The sequence below is a fragment of the Aythya ferina genome (assembly GCF_964211825.1).
Source record: "Aythya ferina genome assembly, chromosome: 2".
NCBI classification, from domain to species: Eukaryota; Metazoa; Chordata; class Aves; order Anseriformes; family Anatidae; genus Aythya; species Aythya ferina.
In genome coordinates, this window is record NC_140297.1 from 72,749,292 (window position 1) to 72,768,150 (window position 18,859).

Here is an 18,859-nt window from a genome sequence, read left to right on the forward strand (position 1 = left end):
TTTCCTCATTATCCCAGAGTATGTATATGTCTACACAGACAAATACCATGAGAGTACAGCAGGATAAAAACAAAGAATATGTCACAGCTAAAAGGTTTATTTCATATTTCCACTTTATGGCAGCAGAAAGTCAAGCACTGTTTGAATAAACATAAAATAACAGTATTTTGCATTTTTGCATGTCCAAATTCTCTTGGGTTTCCACACAACCCCCTTCCCTCCCCCCCCACCCCCCACCCCCCCCCCAAAAAAAAAAAAAAATCCTTTAAAAAGTACTAACACTGCTGGTGGTAACTTGACAGAAAAAAAAGAGCATACATATATTAAATCAACACTTATGCCTCAAAAAAAATCTCTGGCAAGCGCCAGGTCAGATTTCACTGCTAACTCAATAATGATATGCTGTCTCATTTATATAATCTCTACAGGTCTGAACATGAAAGCACTACATTTACCAGCAGCAAGCGTTTACACGATTAACTGATCTTCTCCGCAATTCCAAATACCGCATCTGACCCGCATGATTTATCTCCCAACCCTAAACAGCTCAGGTAAGTGACAAACTTCAGAATTTTGTCACACTCATGCAGCAGGTTAGAGATGCCAGTGTTAAAAATAATATTGCATAGAAAGAACATGGTAATTTTAGAGTTCTTCCATTGTACCAAAACAGTCAAAGGAGGAAACTTAATAAATTAATGTAAAAATGGTTTTGTATTTATCCTCTGCCTGTCATTCAGCTTACTTAACAAGTAAGGACATCTCAAGGATATTTTAAAGAAAGCAGCCATTTAAGAGCTATGCAGCAGTTGGTATTTCCACATTGACCCTTTGCACTGAAGTTTAACGATTTCAACTGGGTCAGGAACACGACTGAGCTAGGTCCATTGACAAAGATGTCACATTTCAGGTCTTGCTTGTCTGTAGCAAAGATAAGAATTCGAACTAGCTTCATAACTGGGGGAAGGATGCTGAAATGATTCTGACTGGCTTGCTGTGATTTTTTACTTTCATCGACAACAGTCAAACTAACAATCCTGGAGCTATTTAAATGTGTTTGCTAGTCGGTGTCCCTGTAGTCTTGCATTTCAGATAAATTTTATTTTTGGGTGTTTCGCATGAACTAAATGCTACCCTGAGAAAACACAACAGCCTCTTTGTGAACCTTCCTTTCTAAAGGTATCTGAAGACAGGATTTGTCTACTTCTCTCACTAGTGGTGATTTAAAAACCTAGAGGAATGCAACCTCCTCAAAATGACAGTGTATAATTTCTTACACACTAATTAAAACTTCATGGAACAGGAACAGATTGTTAAAGGCACAGAAATCTGCAGTATTTAAGCCTAAATTAACTGAGTATGTTTAGAGCCTTCTCTGCTCAGGCTAAGTTTTTTGCTGAAGTGAGCCTTTGCTACTTGAATACATTATTTAGCGAGTCCATTGAAATGCACAGCAGGTCTCACAGCCATTTGTCCCCAAACAGTGGCTGCAGAACCATCCATGTGAGACAGACAATTAAGAGCATTTGGAAAAAGTGGGATTTAAGATTTGGAGCAGCTCTGGCAGGGCCCCAGGGCAGCACCAGAAGGTGCAACTCACAGCAGAGACCCCAGCTGGAACTTTTTATGGACCCTCCTTCTCCACCTGTGAGTAATCCATTGCCGTTTCATCTGAGGTCCTCCTAATTAAAACCTCCAACCCGTGCAGACTAAACCCTGATCTGGCCTCATTCTCCCCACATTGTGATCGGTCAGCAGGCCTCTCCTGATGAGAATCAATCAGATCGATCAGGCTGCCTGATAGCTACAGACGTACCATGAAGAAACACACTGTGAGGTACTAATTGCAAGGACAGCTGTCCTCCCTTACCAACCCTGTGTCAGGACAGCCAACACCAGTATCACCATTGTTCATTACAATGGTCAAGAGAACAATGCCACATGCCTGTGCCATACATACACTGCTCCATGTCTGCTGAGCCTGCACACAAACCAACTGCACATGGTGAAATCCTGACCCTCCAGGTCAGCAGTGACTCTAGATAACTTACACAGACCAGGACTCCACCCATGCCATGTTGTGTTTTCATTTTTTTTTCACCATACTTTTAGTCGTTTACAGCAGACTTTTCGACTTTTTTTTTTTTTTTTTTTTTTTTTTTTAATTTGACAATTTATCGGCAGGCTGGCCATAAGTCCATTTCTGTATCTAAAAGCAGTAAATCCCATTTTAAGATGGTTATTATAATGGGATTTTTTTCTTGCCTGCGTGGCACAGATAATGGTGTTTAGTATCATGCTTTTATTCTTGAAAGATCCAAAGGTTTATTGGGGGTAGAAAATTAGGACAAAAATACTTGAGAACCTGTTACTAAGATTAATTTCATCTTACATGGCTGAAGCCTGACATAGGTGTAAAACCATTTCTTGTTACTATCACTGTAAGAACCTAATCCTGTCTACTTTTTTATGTCTACTGTAGCATTACTACAAGTAATCTCACACTTTAGTCTGTGAAACCCTCCAAATAGCTAGTTCTCACTAAAATGCTAACAGTATTACTTCAGCAGTGGTAGTGTGTTAAGCATCCTGAAATAGTACTGCAGATGACTTTTGTCACCACTGTTGCAATTCTCCTTGCTTTCCCAGGGTGACACAAAATGAAGCAAGCCTTTTGGAGGCTTACAGAGGCTTATGGAGGCTGCAGCTCCATAGAAAGGGAGAAGATACAGGGATATCATCTCTTCTTCCCTATTGCAAGTAGAAATAAAGAGGTAGAAACGGCTGGGAATAACCTCAATTCCAGTCACAAGACCTTACTGGCTACACGTGGGTGGAAGGAGCTAACATTGCACTCACAGGAGGACAAAGACACCAGTTCATGAAGCACAAGGAGAGCGGCAGATGAACAGTAAATCCAAATCACACTGACCTGAGTTTCAGTCCCAGGACACCAACCTGCCACTTCCTCTTGATCTGGGCACACTCTCTTCCTTTAGGACTGCACACCTGAATGCCATTTAGGACTTGAGTCTTCTGTTTTGGGGCATTGCTCTTAAGAGAATGCTAAAAATTCTCTGGTATTTAAGAAGTCAGTTTAGTGATTTGTGGGCTATCCTGTGTTCCTCAGCTGTGTGACTGCTACTGAAATATTGCATCCAAATCTGAAGTGCAATAAAGGAAGATGCTAAACTGGAAAGCATTTAGAGAAGAGTCGTGAGAATAAAGATCAGACTGAAGAAAAGCAGCAAGGGACTTCAATAAGAGCCTTGAGAAGCTCATCAGTGAGAAACCTGCAAGGCCTTGATGATAATCTGTAAGTAGCTAAACTAAGAGTTTACCTTCAACAACAGTTTCTAAAGTGTAGCAGATAAACACATAAAGAGCATGAAAATCAACAGAAGACATATTTAAACTAGAAGGCATGACTTTTCCCCACTCCCCTCAAATGTGTTAACTGGAATTGCTTACTCCTGATGGTGGGACCCTCTAAAACCACTAGACCCTCCAAGAAAATGCCGGACTTCCTTCTTCCAGCAGGTGCTATTTTCCCTACAGTTTGCCATGCAGCTGGTTCAACTAAATGATCTCAGCGGTCCCCTTTCAGCACTCTGTTTCTGGAAAAAATGCTAATTTATTTATTTAAAAAGCTCAGTGCTGGCTTCTATAACCTTTGATATGGGAATTCCCAAACACGGACTTTGTGTCAAGGATAGGAAGGAGACGCCCAGCACCTGACCCACAGTGCTCATTGTAATCCAAAACTGCACTTCCCAGACACAAGCTTCATCTTGGCATGGAGCAGGTTCATTTCTTATGCAAGTATTTGACAGTCCAGCAAGGGAAGTTTGGCTGACTTTCTAAGACACAGGCTGCAGCACTGTGGACTAGCTTAGATTAAGTCATTACAAACCCTTCACGCATTTGGCACCAAGTAACAAAAAAATCCTTCACATCATCAACTCCAACCTTTAAAAAAAGGAAAAATCTTACAACAATCAGGAATCACACCTCTGAAAACCATAAAGTTTAAAAGTAATAAACAAGTTTTAGTTATTTTTAATTAGATGTGGAGCGTATGTGCTTGTTGCATGTCCACGAAGGCCAGCAACTTTCTAGTTGAAAATCAAAAACTGGACTCAAGCAACATTAGGAAGTAGCACTTGATCGCACCCTTTTTCAGTAATGCAGTCACAAGTGGTTTTCTTTTTCTCTGATGCATTTCGCTCCTACACAAAGTTTGTTCTCTCACCAGACCAACAGAGAAGCCTACAGAATAAAGAGCCAACATAACACACAGATGTGCTGCTTTTGCAAGGAAGTCAACTTTCCAGTGCAATTCCTGCATCGAGGAAAAGATCCGAATTAAAAGAGTTATCTCCTAAGGAGTCCTCTCTCTTCTTCTTCACGTATCAAGCCTTTTGTCAGAAAGTCATAATGGGAAATTAGCCAGGTTTCAATCCCAGCCAATATCTGATATGTGTAAATTAGGAACGCTGCAAAATATTCTGCCATGCAGCTTTGAGTTGCTGGGAAACCAGAGGTCGGGCTGCACTGAAAGGGCAGATTATTCCCATCCCGGCAAAGGCACAGGGCTCCATTCACTGCATGGCCCCCGGCTCTCACTGCTGGGTCATGGCACTGCTGCAGCCAGCGCTCCCGAGGCACAAGCGCTTCTCGGCCCCCCCGGACCCCTGTGCTCAGCCTGCGGGAGCTGCAGGCTTGCACAGCTCTCCATGCCGAAGTTACCCCTTCCACTGCCTCATAAAACTTGCTATCATCACTACCAAGGACCTCCTTCAGTCTAGGGGTGCCCAGGAAATCCAGGGGCTGCTTTAAGTTTTAAAACCTGTAAGAGTGTATTTCAGATCCTTCAGATACTTACATTCAGATATGGTGTTATAGCGTGCAGAAGGACTATCAAGCTTACAGAAGGAAGTCAGGAGGATCCCCATGATCAGCACAGACATCTATCTGGCTGACTAGAGTTGTGTGATGGCCTGGATAAATGACCCAGCTTAATCCCGTATAATCAGTACATTAATTACTCCTGCTTCTTTTATCTCAGCACGTCTCAGATAGCATCAGTCTAACTTTGGCATTTTTTTTAGGATTTGGTCCTTCATTCTTGCTGCTCTTCTGTCTCTACACATTCTTACATTATGCATTCAGGGCTTGCTCTGCAAATCTACACCCAGCTAGAACACCAGATACCAAGGCCAACTGAAATGCGCACACATCTGTGTGTGTGTTTGCAGGGGAAGAACAGAAAATGAAGGCAGCTGTTTGTTCTTCTGTATGTGCATATCACAGAAAAAGGCAATGCATTAGTTCTCCTAGGACTCCTTTGTTGAAAGACAACAGATCCCCCCTCTTTAATTAAGAGTTAGAAAGTCTCCTACATGAGTTCTTTGATGTTTGAGAGTACCACATCAAAATCAAATTTTTTTTTTTTTCTGTTAATTCTGAAATTTCCACCTTAAGCCAAACAAAAAACCTCTTTAGCGATTTCTTGATATACTATCTAAACAAAGGGTGGAGGACCTCTTTCCCCCTATATTCCCTGCCGTGCTGCTGCGGCGTCCAGGCTGAAGGAACAGATGAGTCAACATCAGCAGCAGAAGCTTGGCTAGAGCAGCAGCTAGCTACCCACGCTTCCTACCAGCACTGCTAACAATTTCACCTGGCAGACCAAAAACAAACAAAAAGGACACTGTGATTTCATTGCTATAGATAATATATTGGCAAACGCTAACGCTTGCAAACAAAGTCACTGTATACTTTTCTCTCACAAAAAAAATTGCTCTCACAAAAAAAGATGCACCAACTTACATGTACTTGTTTGTTCCAGTTCCCGTGTAGCTTGTGAAATAAGAGCTAACTACAGAGTCAACTGACTTTGCAGTATTTGCATGATTCAGAGTTACCCAAAATAGATGGCAAGAATTCTCCCTTAACATCAATATGCCATTTTAAAAAAACAATTAATACAGCTATTAAGTGATCTAACTGCATGTGTGTATCTATATGAATATGTGGATATTTATATATAGTATAAGTATCTGTATAAATATATAGATACACATTCAAGTAGAGAACGAATTATAATAGATGATAAAATGACATCAGTGCCTAATTAATTTAACCTTCAACTGCCACCTCAGTGATTTAACTGGAATCTCACTGTTCATCTCCATGAAGCATGCAGAATTTACATTCAGGGACACTGATCAATGGCCCTTTGTTTCCCTAAGGCAAGTTCCATCTTTTCTTAGTTACACGAAGCACATGCTTAGTTGACTCAATTTTTTTTTTTTTTAATTAAAAAAAATTAAAAAAAAAATAATTAAAAAAAAAAAATCCTGTGGAAAAAAGCTCTGCCTTACTTATGGTTTTACAATCTGCTGTGTCACATTTAAATAAGAACATGGCTCTTACTGCCCCCCAGAAATGTATTTTCCTCTATCCCTCTTCACCATGATCAGAAAATCTGGAAAATACAATCATGAGACTCCATGACTGGTAAGATGCATTTTCACTGCTGGCATACTCAGCCTAGGTTTTCCTGGGACTGAAGAGCATTGTGGACTGCACTTCACTGGAGCAACAGGTGTGAAGCATCTTCCTTCTTTGCACAGCTGACTTGCAACTTCAGTCTGGGTACACAGTTGTAATAGTGCTGCACATATGCCTTGCTTTCCTCTTCTTTTTTTTTTTTTTTTTTCAAAGTTGTGTGACAAGAGGCATTGTGGCTCCAGGTACTCTATTATGTGCTGACCAGCACACCCAAAGCAGCATGAATAACTTAAGCAAACCATTCAGACATGCTCACTGAAGCCAATAAGATGTATATGCCCTTTAAGAACTTGGCTGATCTTGAGATGCTCTAGGTTGAGCATGCCAGTGGTCACAGGGAAACAGCAATTTTGGATGGCTGAACAGCAATTTCGGATGGCTGAACAGCAATTTCTTCTATGAGAAATTTATACACTGGCACTAAGTATACAACAAAACAGAACCCTTACATGTTTAAGTCAGAAAGAGACACTGAAGATAGAATCAGCTTTCCTAAACAGGATTTTGTTTGCTCTGTGAACGATTTGATTACATTAACAACTTCTGTGATGCTAACTTCAGTGCTGGCCCACTTTTAGCAAACATCACCATTTCTGCCTTTGAAAGACTACTTAGTTAATGATAGCGTGGCTCTGAGGCTGGACACCATCTCTTTTTGGCTAAATATGCACAAGTTGTGTGGCTGGACAAACTGTAGGTAGACATACTGGTCCTTTTCATGCTGAATCTGGGGCAGCCATTCATTTGAGAAAGCCAGTGTCACAAAAGGTTTGGCATTTATCTGGCTTTCTGGAAGTGGATATATTCTCTCAATTCATCTACTTTATCTTTGCTTGATTATAAAAAGTTTGAGACCACCCAAATCCCCTAGTTACTACATACCTAATGTTTAAGATTTCCAGGTCCACAGAGAGTAAGTTTTGAAAATGCCATTATAGATCTCATCATGTCAGCTCTGAAAATATAGCACAGCATTAGTTCGGCAACAAACTTGCCTTTTCTACACCAAACATTGTGTAATGCTCACAGGTGTGTGAGACAATCCAAGGTGGCGGCCAAAACTAGAAATTTCTCAGTGGCCTGAATGATTTACACAGTGCAAACTGCTTCTTGGCTCATGTGCAGAAAAACAGGAACTCTGCAGACCGGATGCCTGAAGTGTACACTTACCCTGTGCTTGAGACCAAACAACAAAATTAATGCTGTCCACAGAGCCTGCAGAGTTCTGCTTTCTACCACCTCCACAGCAAAGCTCCAGGGAGCTGAGTCCTGCCGTCCAGCTCCTTATTGCTGGAGCAGGGAGCACACATCAGGAGCTTGGGGGAGACAGACCAACAACAGCAACCTCAAACTCTTCCTGTAGATCAGGCTAATTGCCATCATGCAGGTAGGACTCAGCTGTTGTCCTACAACATGGATTTTACAACTAAATTCTACTTCATACAACTAAAAATGCAATCTCATTTCTCTAACATTGACATAACAACAGTGTTAAGAATGGACATGCCTTGCTTCTTAGATGTATCAACTTCCTAAAAACACTAGAAAACAATTTCTGAGTGTTTTCAACAAAATTAAGATGCATTGATGACATTTCAGCCAATGTTTCATGTTTGAAGTATGTTACAAGGTGACTGCAGTTGTACTTAGCCCTTGTCAATTTATCACAGTGAGTTTTTCTCCCATGAAGTCTTTGCTTATTTGCAGTACACTCTGATTAAACTAACAAAAGCCACACACACATTCACAGGTACAGTTAAATATGAAAACAAAGTTTAAGAACTGACCCAAGTCTACTCTTCAACATTACCATTCACTCTTAACATGAATTTTATATTCTGAGGGTGCCTCTGACAAAGATTTGTGAATAGCTGGGACAGTACTACAACTTCCAGATAATTCCTATCAGCAATCTAGCTGTATTGAAAAATATCAATGTTATTATGCTTCTATTTATATTGCAAGGTACACAGCTCGTAAGTACTTTTTTTTTTTTTTTAAATAAGCAAATAACAAATGAGAAACAAAATGAATGCTCCCCTTTTTGAAGCTAAGCAGTTTCAGCAAAAGAAATACCAAATACCTTTAATTCATGTTCCACACAACAAAAATACCACCTACTTTTTGACCTACCGCCACTGTTACCACTTGGGGTTTAAAAGGACGTATCTTAACATCAGTGCGAGAAGAACAATCAGGAGTTATGAGAATTCCCTTTCCCAGTCCCATATGCACTTTATCAGATCATATCACCTCCATCTAGATTTGCAAGGCAAATCTAGGGTTGCTCGTCTTGAGACCAGAATAAAACTCCCATAGACTTCAATGACACAGGATCAAACCCATTCCCTTCACAACAGGTTCTCTCAAGCAATTTTAGACTAATTTTCTACCCTGTGGCTGAATTCTAATGTTCGCAGAGGCAAGCTCTTTAAGTGGGAAAGCAAGAGCAAAATGAAGATCCCAGAACAGAGCTGTTCTACTTGCTGGGCTGTGGGGTTTGTTTCATGGGGGGCAGAAGGGGGCAAATGACACAGAGCAAAGACAAAATACAATGCTGTCATAATATCCTTTATGTTACTAATGTATATACAGGCACATTCAGTTTCCTGTGTTTCTACAGTGAAAGAATTACTGTCTCAAATGCATCCCATCAAGTTTCACCAGAACTAAAAGAGCAGTTTAAACCTCTGGGTACTGCAGATATCTCACTGGACTCTCCCACCCCCGAATGCATTCATCCCCACTGACACTTTTCTGCAATGTAATCAAAGCCAAACTACAGCCGTGCCTTATGCCATAATAAAGTGCAGGGATACTACATTCCTAAACTTTACATAGCTGGTTCTCCTGAATCTATGCCATGGATTGCTAAACAACAGAAAAAATCTTTCTCCACAAAGCAGACCATTGCCACAGCTCAGATCTTCCCCCCTCTGCACACACAGCTCCAGCTCTGCTGACTTTTTTCCTGCTCTGCGAACAATCACTCCTTTAACTTTCAAACAGAGCATGATTTAGTAAAGCAGACCGCTTGGAAGGAAAGTTCTCCTGGCGTTCAAAAATATGATTAGACCCGTAATTTAGTCATTTGTTCATAAACCTGATTCTGCACACATTTAACGTCTTTAAAAGAAAATTCAAGACCAGAAACATTTCCAATACAGCTTGCTCTGACAAACACCAGTCATTTTCTTTTCTCTTTCTACAAGTCCACTGCAGCTCCAAGCATGCAAGATTAAAATTATTAGAAGAAGAAAAAAAAAACACACACACACAAAAAACAACTGCATGAATTAGACCCTTACCTTTTAAGGCTTTTTCACCCTTCAGCGTTCACCCATTGTGAAAAACTGAATCTTTAGCAGTTGCAGCTATGCACACACACAGACCAGGGCTTTCTTCAGCTCACTGGTATTTCAAGTCTTTCATGTGATATCTTTGGCTGTACTTGCTTAATTCATTCCTGCTGCACTCAAAGGAAGTCAAGCCTAGCGAGGGCTGGCTCTACAGCAATTGCTGTAGATATTCCTGACTAACAGGACAGCAGGGCTAATCTCACTTTATAAGCATCAAGAATGTAAATATATTTCACAGCCAACAAATTCCTAAATCTTAAGAGATAAAACGCAGAAAATGCCCTGAGACACAGTTCAGTAAGGGAGTTACGAATGCTGAAGTTTTTGCTAAAGAACAATACTCTCTGCCCCAGCTACGCTTTTGGAGTTTTAACGATGGCTATTTATCATGGACTCTGCATATTCCCTTGTAGTAGTTACCATGAGAACACAGCAAACAGGATTTGAATTTAAATTGCCACCTAGAGATGCGGGAGGACTTTTTTGTTGTTGTTGTTGCAGTTAAAAAAGGAAAACTCCAAAAGCTTGATGAAGTACACACTTTTTCCACACACGCATTTGCATGACAATGCTTGCAATTCAAATACTTGGTGCCAATGCACCAGAAGGAAGAAAAGCCAAGTTCTTTGCTTGGTATATATAGAAAGAAACTACTTCAGATTTGCGATCAGCAGTTGCAATTCTGCAAATGCCTGTCCATGCCACCTAACCACATACAAAGGAATTCAGAAAACACGCAAAGAAGCCAGCAGGTAGTGCAAAATGCAGAGTAAGACCAGTAAGACCCTCTGCTGCTGGCAGAACAACTGCTGCAGCAGTCCAAGTTCTTCTCACTTTTAACTACTACAAGTATCAGCTCAGAAAGAATAACTACACAGCAAGCATTGCACTTGAAAAACACTCCAACCCGAAGCTTTTCTTTTTCCCCCCACAGAATTGGTCTGGAGCTTGCTGCTTGGGCCACCTCCTCCCAAAGCAGTGTCTGCTCTCCACGCAGCCTCCCAGCCTGCTCCTGCAAGGACACCACCACATTTACCATCAGAGATCTGACAACGACCTGTGGACAGACTCCCACCAAATGCTCTTTCTGGAGAACGTGGCAACTGGGCACTTTCACAAAACACTCAAAAAAGTCTGTCCCCTGCACTGCCTGGGATTTGATGCCATCTTTGCAACACAGCACCTGCTCCCTCCCCGGTAGCACCCATCCCAGCTCTCGAGCTTTAAACACCTCCCTTTTTACAGTCCTTACACGTGGTCACTGGAAGAAACTCTTAATACGCTTAAATAAAGGGATGCCTTGTCAGCCCTGCTTAATTAGCAACAAACCTTGATGAAGAAGAAGGACATGCCTGTCTGGGCAACTGCCTGGAGAGAGGAACGACCTGCTTCAGCCCAGCAAGCAGCTGTGCTCTGAGACAGGGATAAAGGGGCACCCCGGGCAGCAATACTGGCACGCTGCGTGAAGACAGCACAGAAGCTGGGCAGTGCCTGTGCAGCACAAGACTCGCTGCAGGAACCGTCTTGTTCCATGGGTTCAGATCCACACGTAACGTTACTGCTGGCACTGTGCAAGCAAGGATTGCTTTCCTTACACCCACTCCCTTCATCACTTTTACCTGAGGAGTCTTCTAGTGCCTGACCTAATTAATTACTCAAGTGATGTGCCAGAAAATGATGCAGCTGGGACATAATCCACAAGTCTTGATTTGAAGCTATGTAATTCTGCAAAACCCAAGGCGACAAGATCCAGGTAGCTGAATTAAGCCGTGTCAGCTGGGCATGGTGCCACACCTTATGACTGTGCCTTCCTGATGAAGAATAAAGCCTTATGAGAGCTAGTTAAAGCAATAAGGACAAATAGTTCATAGTTGGCCCTGTGTACTTGTGGCAAGAGATGTGAGAGCAGGGAAACATGCTCTGCTTTGGGGAAATGGCTGGTCTCTCCAGGAGCATGAGCCCGAAGAGCAGTGCTCTGAGCCATACCCGGACTGCCTCAGCAAGTCTGATCCATACTCAGAGCCTGCGGCTCTGCTTCCTCCAGCAGCAATGACAGCAGTAATTGGCAGCCAGAGAGCCTTCTTAAGACAAATATTTATTGAGAACAACTGAGATTAAAGACAAATTTTTAAAATAGGCAGGAAGGATCTCTAATACACGAGCAATTACACACCTATAAATGAATACTGCCAGACCATAACTTTCTACAGACAGTACCACACACCCCCTGCAGTTGTAGGTGGGCCACATCATATATTACCTTTACTTTCAAAGTATTACAACAGGGAAGTTGTACGGGCAATGATCAGGCTTTCTGTTCCCTCCTTATGGACAGCCAAATTTACCTCATAATGTGCCAGCTCCCAGCACCAGCAACCATAGCAGCTTCACTGCAGAAGGGCTACCCCAAGGCTCTACAACTGAGTCAGTAAACCATAACGATGCCTCCATTTGGAACCTAATGTTTTTTAGGTTTTAATTGCTGGGCTCAGCCTCTTGAAGAAAAAAAAAAAAAAAAACACACAAAAAAAACACACAAAAAAACACAAAAAAACCACACAACCAAACAACAAAAAACACAAAGACATCTACATGCCAGTCTGCTGACGGACTGAGGCTGGTGTATGAAGTATATGCTTGCAATACAACTGCAGTAGGATGCGCATAAAAATTTGAAGCCAGACCACTGTATTAAGGATTTTTTTTAAATAAAGATTTCTAAAAATAAGTATTTTATCCTGATGGCTAACAATCCTGTGCTGAAGGTTTAGCCTTGAAGTTCAGAGCCTCCCATCCTGCATCATTCAGGTTTTATGTCAGGGCTGTTTCTTGATGCATTGGCATTACAGTTGCTCTGTTTTCATGCATATTTCTGCAAAAAAACTCTCTACAAGGTAAACTCAGTAATTCATGGAGTCAAGGTTCAATATGACGATACTGTAATTCCAGCCTGACCACCAGTTCACATACTGCCTTTGCTGAACTTGTACCTGCTCTACACCCTGTGTACAATCATCGTCGCAGATGGGACCAAGCTGTTCTTCCATTGCTCCTTTGTACCACGTTCCTGAGCTGTACTTCTAATTGGTGTTTAGGTTGCTATCATGCCATACTTATGTCTGTAATGATTCAGAGCTATATTAAGAGTACAATTTTCATTCAGACGCCAAGTGAAATAGGTTTGCATCTTATTTGGTATTAGGGGACATGCTGCTTGCTATTCCACAGTGTCTCATGGCTATTAATGACCCATGCCTCAAAGCACACTGCAGGTGCCAATAGCCTTACCTTGATCCCTTTAAGTGGCTCTGTCCCCAGAAGTGCTGTTAGCAATCTTACTGCCTTGATACTAATTTTCCCAGAATGAATATGCACATGATGACAGTACTCCTAAGTAGCAGTAACCCTCACGGAATCTATTAAAGACCTTTTTGTACCAGCCTTTCTTTGAATTGCAAAGCTATTAATGGTTTTCCTGTTTCTCCCTGTAACCCCTAGCTTTGCAGTAGAGGTTTACAATACAGGTTTAATTTTGTCTCATTTCTTTACCTCATCTAGTTAAATTTAAAGATTAAATATATATAAAATAACTGCGGAGAAAAAAAAATGCCCTTTCAGAGATCAAACGCTTCAGAGAAGAAGGCTTTCATCTTGCCAGTAGCTAGACTATCACTGCAACACAGGAATAAGACCAACAATAAATGAACAGAAAGCAAAGTCAACAGAGGCTCAGCACTTCTGTTCCTCAAAGAAAAAAAAACAAAAAACAAAACCACATCTGGTCTACATCAAGAATTTCATGCCAACTCTAGTGAAACCAGGATTTTGCCCATCAGGATCAAACTGGATTAAGCCCTGAGCCTGCTTACCTATATGCATGAGAAAACAGCAGTGGCTGAACCTGTCTCAAAAGCAGGAGCAAGCTGTGCTAACCAAAGTTTTAAAATAGATCAGCACAGATGAGGCCGTTTCAGAGAAGAACACCAACACTAGAGGTAGGGGCCACCCACAGGGATTATACCAACATTAAGACTCTGAAGAAAAGTTCTGAATGGAGGGGAACTCGAGAAGTCACTTGAGCCAACTGTCTGAGGCTGGCTCCTTCTGGCCAATGGGAGAATTTCTGTCCCTGGAAGAGATCGCATAGACAGTTCAGAACTTAGATTTACGCAAACTGTCTCCTGTTGTTAAGCACAAAGGCTTAACAACTTTTTATTAATAAAAGCAAACCTAGAAGAAACATGCAGCTAAGTTGCTGTAGAAGTAGATGTAGTTTGTTTTTAAAAGACTTCTAAAAAACAAACAAATAATATGCACAGAATGGATGGATGAAGAACAGAAAAGGCAAGGTTGCCAGTATGAATCATTATCAGATAGAAAAGGAGGCAGGAAAAGAAACATGAGGAAAAAAAAAAACAAAAAAAAACAAAACAGAGAAACTTGTGTGAAATTTCAGAAGGATGAAATGATATGTAGCTCTGAATGCTGCATTGAAGTTGAAGGGAATGAAGGAGAAAGACCCTTCATTAGCAGAAAACACTCATTAAGCATTCCAAGTGGAAAAGTTTCCACGTTATGGCTAGTCAGAAGAGACTGGAAACTGTGAAGACAGATAGACTGATTGTTTAGGGGTCTCCCAAAGATTAATGGGTCCTCTGTTCTTCTGTCTGAGGCCTGCTTGCTGAAATGTCTTGTGACAAAAGGTCATGTACTCTATGTGCTCCCTTTAGGAAATTGCTCTAATGAGTGTAGATCCTGCTTTGATATGTAAATGTTTAGTATTTTATTGCATGTGCTGAATTGTTTTTGCTTGCCACTGTAACATATTTGAAAATTAAACTTTTGATCAATTAAAAATCAAATAATTACTGTAAATTATCATCTCTCTTATCCAACATGAATAAACTTTAATGACTAGAAGAGCGGAGGAAGTCCTGTCTGCTGCATGTTCTGCTTTTCAAAGCTTTGAATGTCTTCCATCTGCTCAACCTCATTCACCTACAGAATTCAAACATGCTTCTATGGTAAAATAGCTCTCAGGCACCACCTCCTCCTCTCCAGAATTTCAGAGGATGCTCGCTGATAGACATATTACCTATTCGTACCCAGTCACGAGAGTAACGAGTAGTTTGAGAGGCTTTGCTCTTGACAACACAACTTCTGCTCTTTCCTTTCAGAGCCCTTCTGGTCCAGCTCTCCTTTAATGCTGCATATTTCAAAAAAGCAATTAAAATGTCTCTTTCTTTCAAATCATTTGTTAATTCTCAAGCACCACTTAAATTAAATACCTTTTGAAGGGTGGCATTTTAGCATTCCATGTCACTGCCACCACAGAGTAAAACCTACAGACAGAAAACATACTGAAAGCATCCTAATTTCTCCATTTTAGCATCTCATCTGAATGTTTCTGGCATTTATGTTTCTATCCAGCCCTGCACAGTGAGGCACATATGTGGTAATCCCTGATAGTTCATGTGTTGCTAACGTCCCTCTGAGCTGTGCCGGTTCACAGCTATGCAAACCAGCCCACCCTGTGTTCCTTTGTCTTGCTGAAAAAAAGGAACATGTCATATGGCAGATGAACTATGAAAGACAACTCTAACATGATGTACATCCACAGAATCCAGCCAAGCTACAGAAGAGCCAGATGTCATCTACAGGCCTGCCTCTGCAGAGGTGTCGCAGCAGGAGCAATACCAAAAACTACACAAGACTGGCACTAAAAATCACCATGTCTGTGAGATGGAAGGAACAGACAGCAGTGCCCAGCAGACAAAACTTAAAATATTGAATTCCAGAAATGCATTCTGAGAATACCTTCCTGAGTGCAAAATGTCATTCACAAGTATTATGTACTATTTTCCTCCTTGTTTCCCATCAGGTCTTCTACTGCGCTAGCTCCAACAAGTAAAATGCATGATCCTTTCCCTACTACAACATCAATCTAGTTCTTCAAATAGGATTTCTTTAATTCGATTCAACAGCTTCACCAGGTAACTTGCAATGAAATTAAAGCAAATGGAAAACAAGGACAAACACTTTTGTGTGAGTTTTCATTGAAATTTTTGTGCACACTTTGAAAGGGACTGTCTACAGGAATTTCCAAATCTCTTTTTCTGCACAGAAACCTACAATTAGACATGGTTTCCTGAGACTGAAGCTGTCTCAAGATTCTTTAAAGCTTCTGCTTTCATAGATGCTAATTCTGTGAGAACTTTAATTTTAGTAAAATGTATGTGCAGATACAGTAGCATATGCCAAATTCATCAGGGATGGAGCATTCCAGTGGAAAAAGACTGTGAGAACAACAAGGACTATGGGAGTGGGAACTCAGTGGTTTTCTTGCAATGGAAACACAACAAGCATCCAGTCCTTGCATCAACCATGGCAAATCCTTGTGACTTTGGCACTATAGAGATGAGCTTTACTTGGATGCAAATGGACAAACAAGAAAAAACACTAGAGTTACGGAAATTCTTCTTATATTCTAGTGGCAGCAGGTGGGCTTTATGAGGGCTGTGGGGCTTCCAGAAATAAATGGGAGCAGGGAAAACAGGCTTTTCAAAACTGCACTCCCTCAGTGATCAGGAACGTTGCTACACACACGTGCTCATCGAACCCAGCTGCCAGCAAAGACTCTGTCATCCATGGGGTTTTGGCTGCCTTGTGGCTGCAAATCAAAGCATACTCAGAGCATGAAAGACTTCAGAACACAGAAAACAGGTCCAATTTGCTTACTGACTAGTTCCTCTTGCTAAGGTGCCCACAATCTGCATGTTATTTCACATACTACAAGCAACAGTGCGAAAGCATAGTTAAAAACAGTTAGCAGCTGAAAGCATATAAGGTCAGAGACGTACCGTACAGACAATCCAAAAAAGCTGGGAAATCTGGAAATCTGCCTGGTTTGATGTTTCATTGTCCTGATTAACTACATAACTCATATAAATGTAGTATCTAAAACCAGATTTATAGCAAAGTCAGCTATATGCATTGTGAAAACCATAAACCATTTTTACTAGTACCTCTACTTGTCACATTTTTACATATACAGACCATACCAAACAATGGTCTATAAAGCCAGAAAATGACACACAAAATCCCACAATATCAGGACCAGCTAACAATATTAACTTCAGCAATTACTATACTGTTACCTTCGTCTTCTACAGAGCCCTCAAACATATCTAATTAAGTCTTGATATCTTCTTTCATTATCTGCAACTCAAAGACGAATTGATACAGTAAGCCTTAGTTTCCAAGTCTATTTTAAAAACCTATTTTGTAACAGAACTTAACAGCCAGCATGATTATGCCTAGTATTGCACATAAATTGGAAGAAAAGTATTTGTTACATGCACCACCATTCACTTCCTCTACTGATTTAAAACTAGCTTTGTCGTTTTGACATCTTTTTCCTAAAAAGGCTCTCACAGGTTATAAAATTGGCAACTCTTCCCTTTATAACCATCCTTAGAGCCCACACAGAAAGTTTTGAACACTGGCTATTAAAAAGGTGCCAAGAGACCAAGTCTGCCTGAAAAAAAAAAAAAACAACAAACAAAAAAACAATCAAAAACCTTTCCCAGTACCTTTACTTTGCAGATTCTTTTACAAAGCTGGTGAAGAACGCTACTGTCTACATCACACATCTGTAAATAACCAACCAAGCAGTGAAAGATTAAGCCTGGGATACACAGAAAAGAAAGAAGCAATTCTAAATCTTACCTTCTGCACATTGGGTTTGATGCACCGAACGAAAAAAGGATTTGAAGAACTCAGTGTTGCCATTAAAGAATGAAGTGATTCCTAAAATACAGGTAGAAAGAAGACAGCACTTCACAAGTGGACTTTTTGTACAAGCAAAATACCCCAGAAAAACTCTTACAGCTTAGTACTGCAGACAGTATCTACTGCAACACCTAGCGGTTCACACCAGAAAATACAACATTATGTAAACATAACACTGTGAGCATACAGAATAAACATATGCATGCTTGTTTCTTCTACTAGCCCCTCTGATCAAAACTTTCATTGTTCTTCTACAGTGAGCAAGATGTACAGGTTGATAATGAGGGAAACCGTTCATATGGAAACAACAAATTGGAAAACTGCTGTTTCAAGTATCTTTGAATGAGCGTTTTAAGACTTAGGATCCACATTTTGCAAACTGTTATACTCAATCAAGCCACAAGGCAAGGTGGAGGTCTAAGGTGAAACTAAAATAACTGCAAAAACTAGATTTCCTCTTTTTATTTCAACCACCCAATATCCATTCATTTTCCAATTTCCCTGCAATCAGCAGTATTTTGTTCAGAGTTCCCCTCTCCTACATGGTTTCTCCCTTTCTTGCTATAAAAGAACACTGTAGTAGTAAATATAAATCAACATGAAGGCAGAAAAAATGTAAAACATTTCTGAAAAAAAAAAAAAAAAAAGTACTTTAGAATATAGTACCTACTGTTTTGTCAGGAATAGATTTTCAAACAAATCCCCCTATCTGACAAAAATTGAGTAAACTATATAGTGGTAAAGAAGATATATCTTACTGAAAGACAACACTTAAGCGGACAGCTGCACAGTTATTTCATTTGATAGCTAACTGCTATCAGTTATTTATTGTATTTAACAATAAAAAGATATGCTATAAGTTTCAGTAAAAAAAAAAATACAGAAAAAATTTAAAAATGTGGTTTTGTTTTTTTTTCTCCCTCTGAGATTTGGAACTCTGTATGACCCAATTCACATTATACTATCAGTTATCTAAACCTCAAACTGGAGATAAAAATCACAAAAAACCCTCAGTCTTTTTATGATTATTATTTTAATTATACATCCACCCCTTTCCCTCCTGAGCCATTATTCCAACTTGCCCCATTCTGTATCATTAAGCATGATATTCCGTTTTAAACTGAAACCTTATA

General features: G+C 40.4%; 1 protein-coding gene across 2 annotated transcripts in view; it reads right to left on the reverse strand.

Annotated features, from left to right (window-relative positions):
- MYO10 (myosin X) overlaps window positions 1–18,859 on the reverse strand; it is a 162,753-nt gene that overhangs the window by 38,289 nt on the left and 105,605 nt on the right. For both annotated transcript variants that reach the window (XM_084510863.1, XM_084510864.1), the window contains exon 19: window positions 17,664–17,744. In XM_084510863.1, coding sequence (XP_084366989.1) covers window positions 17,664–17,744 — 81 coding nt within the window. The remainder of the gene's footprint in view (window positions 1–17,663; window positions 17,745–18,859) is intronic.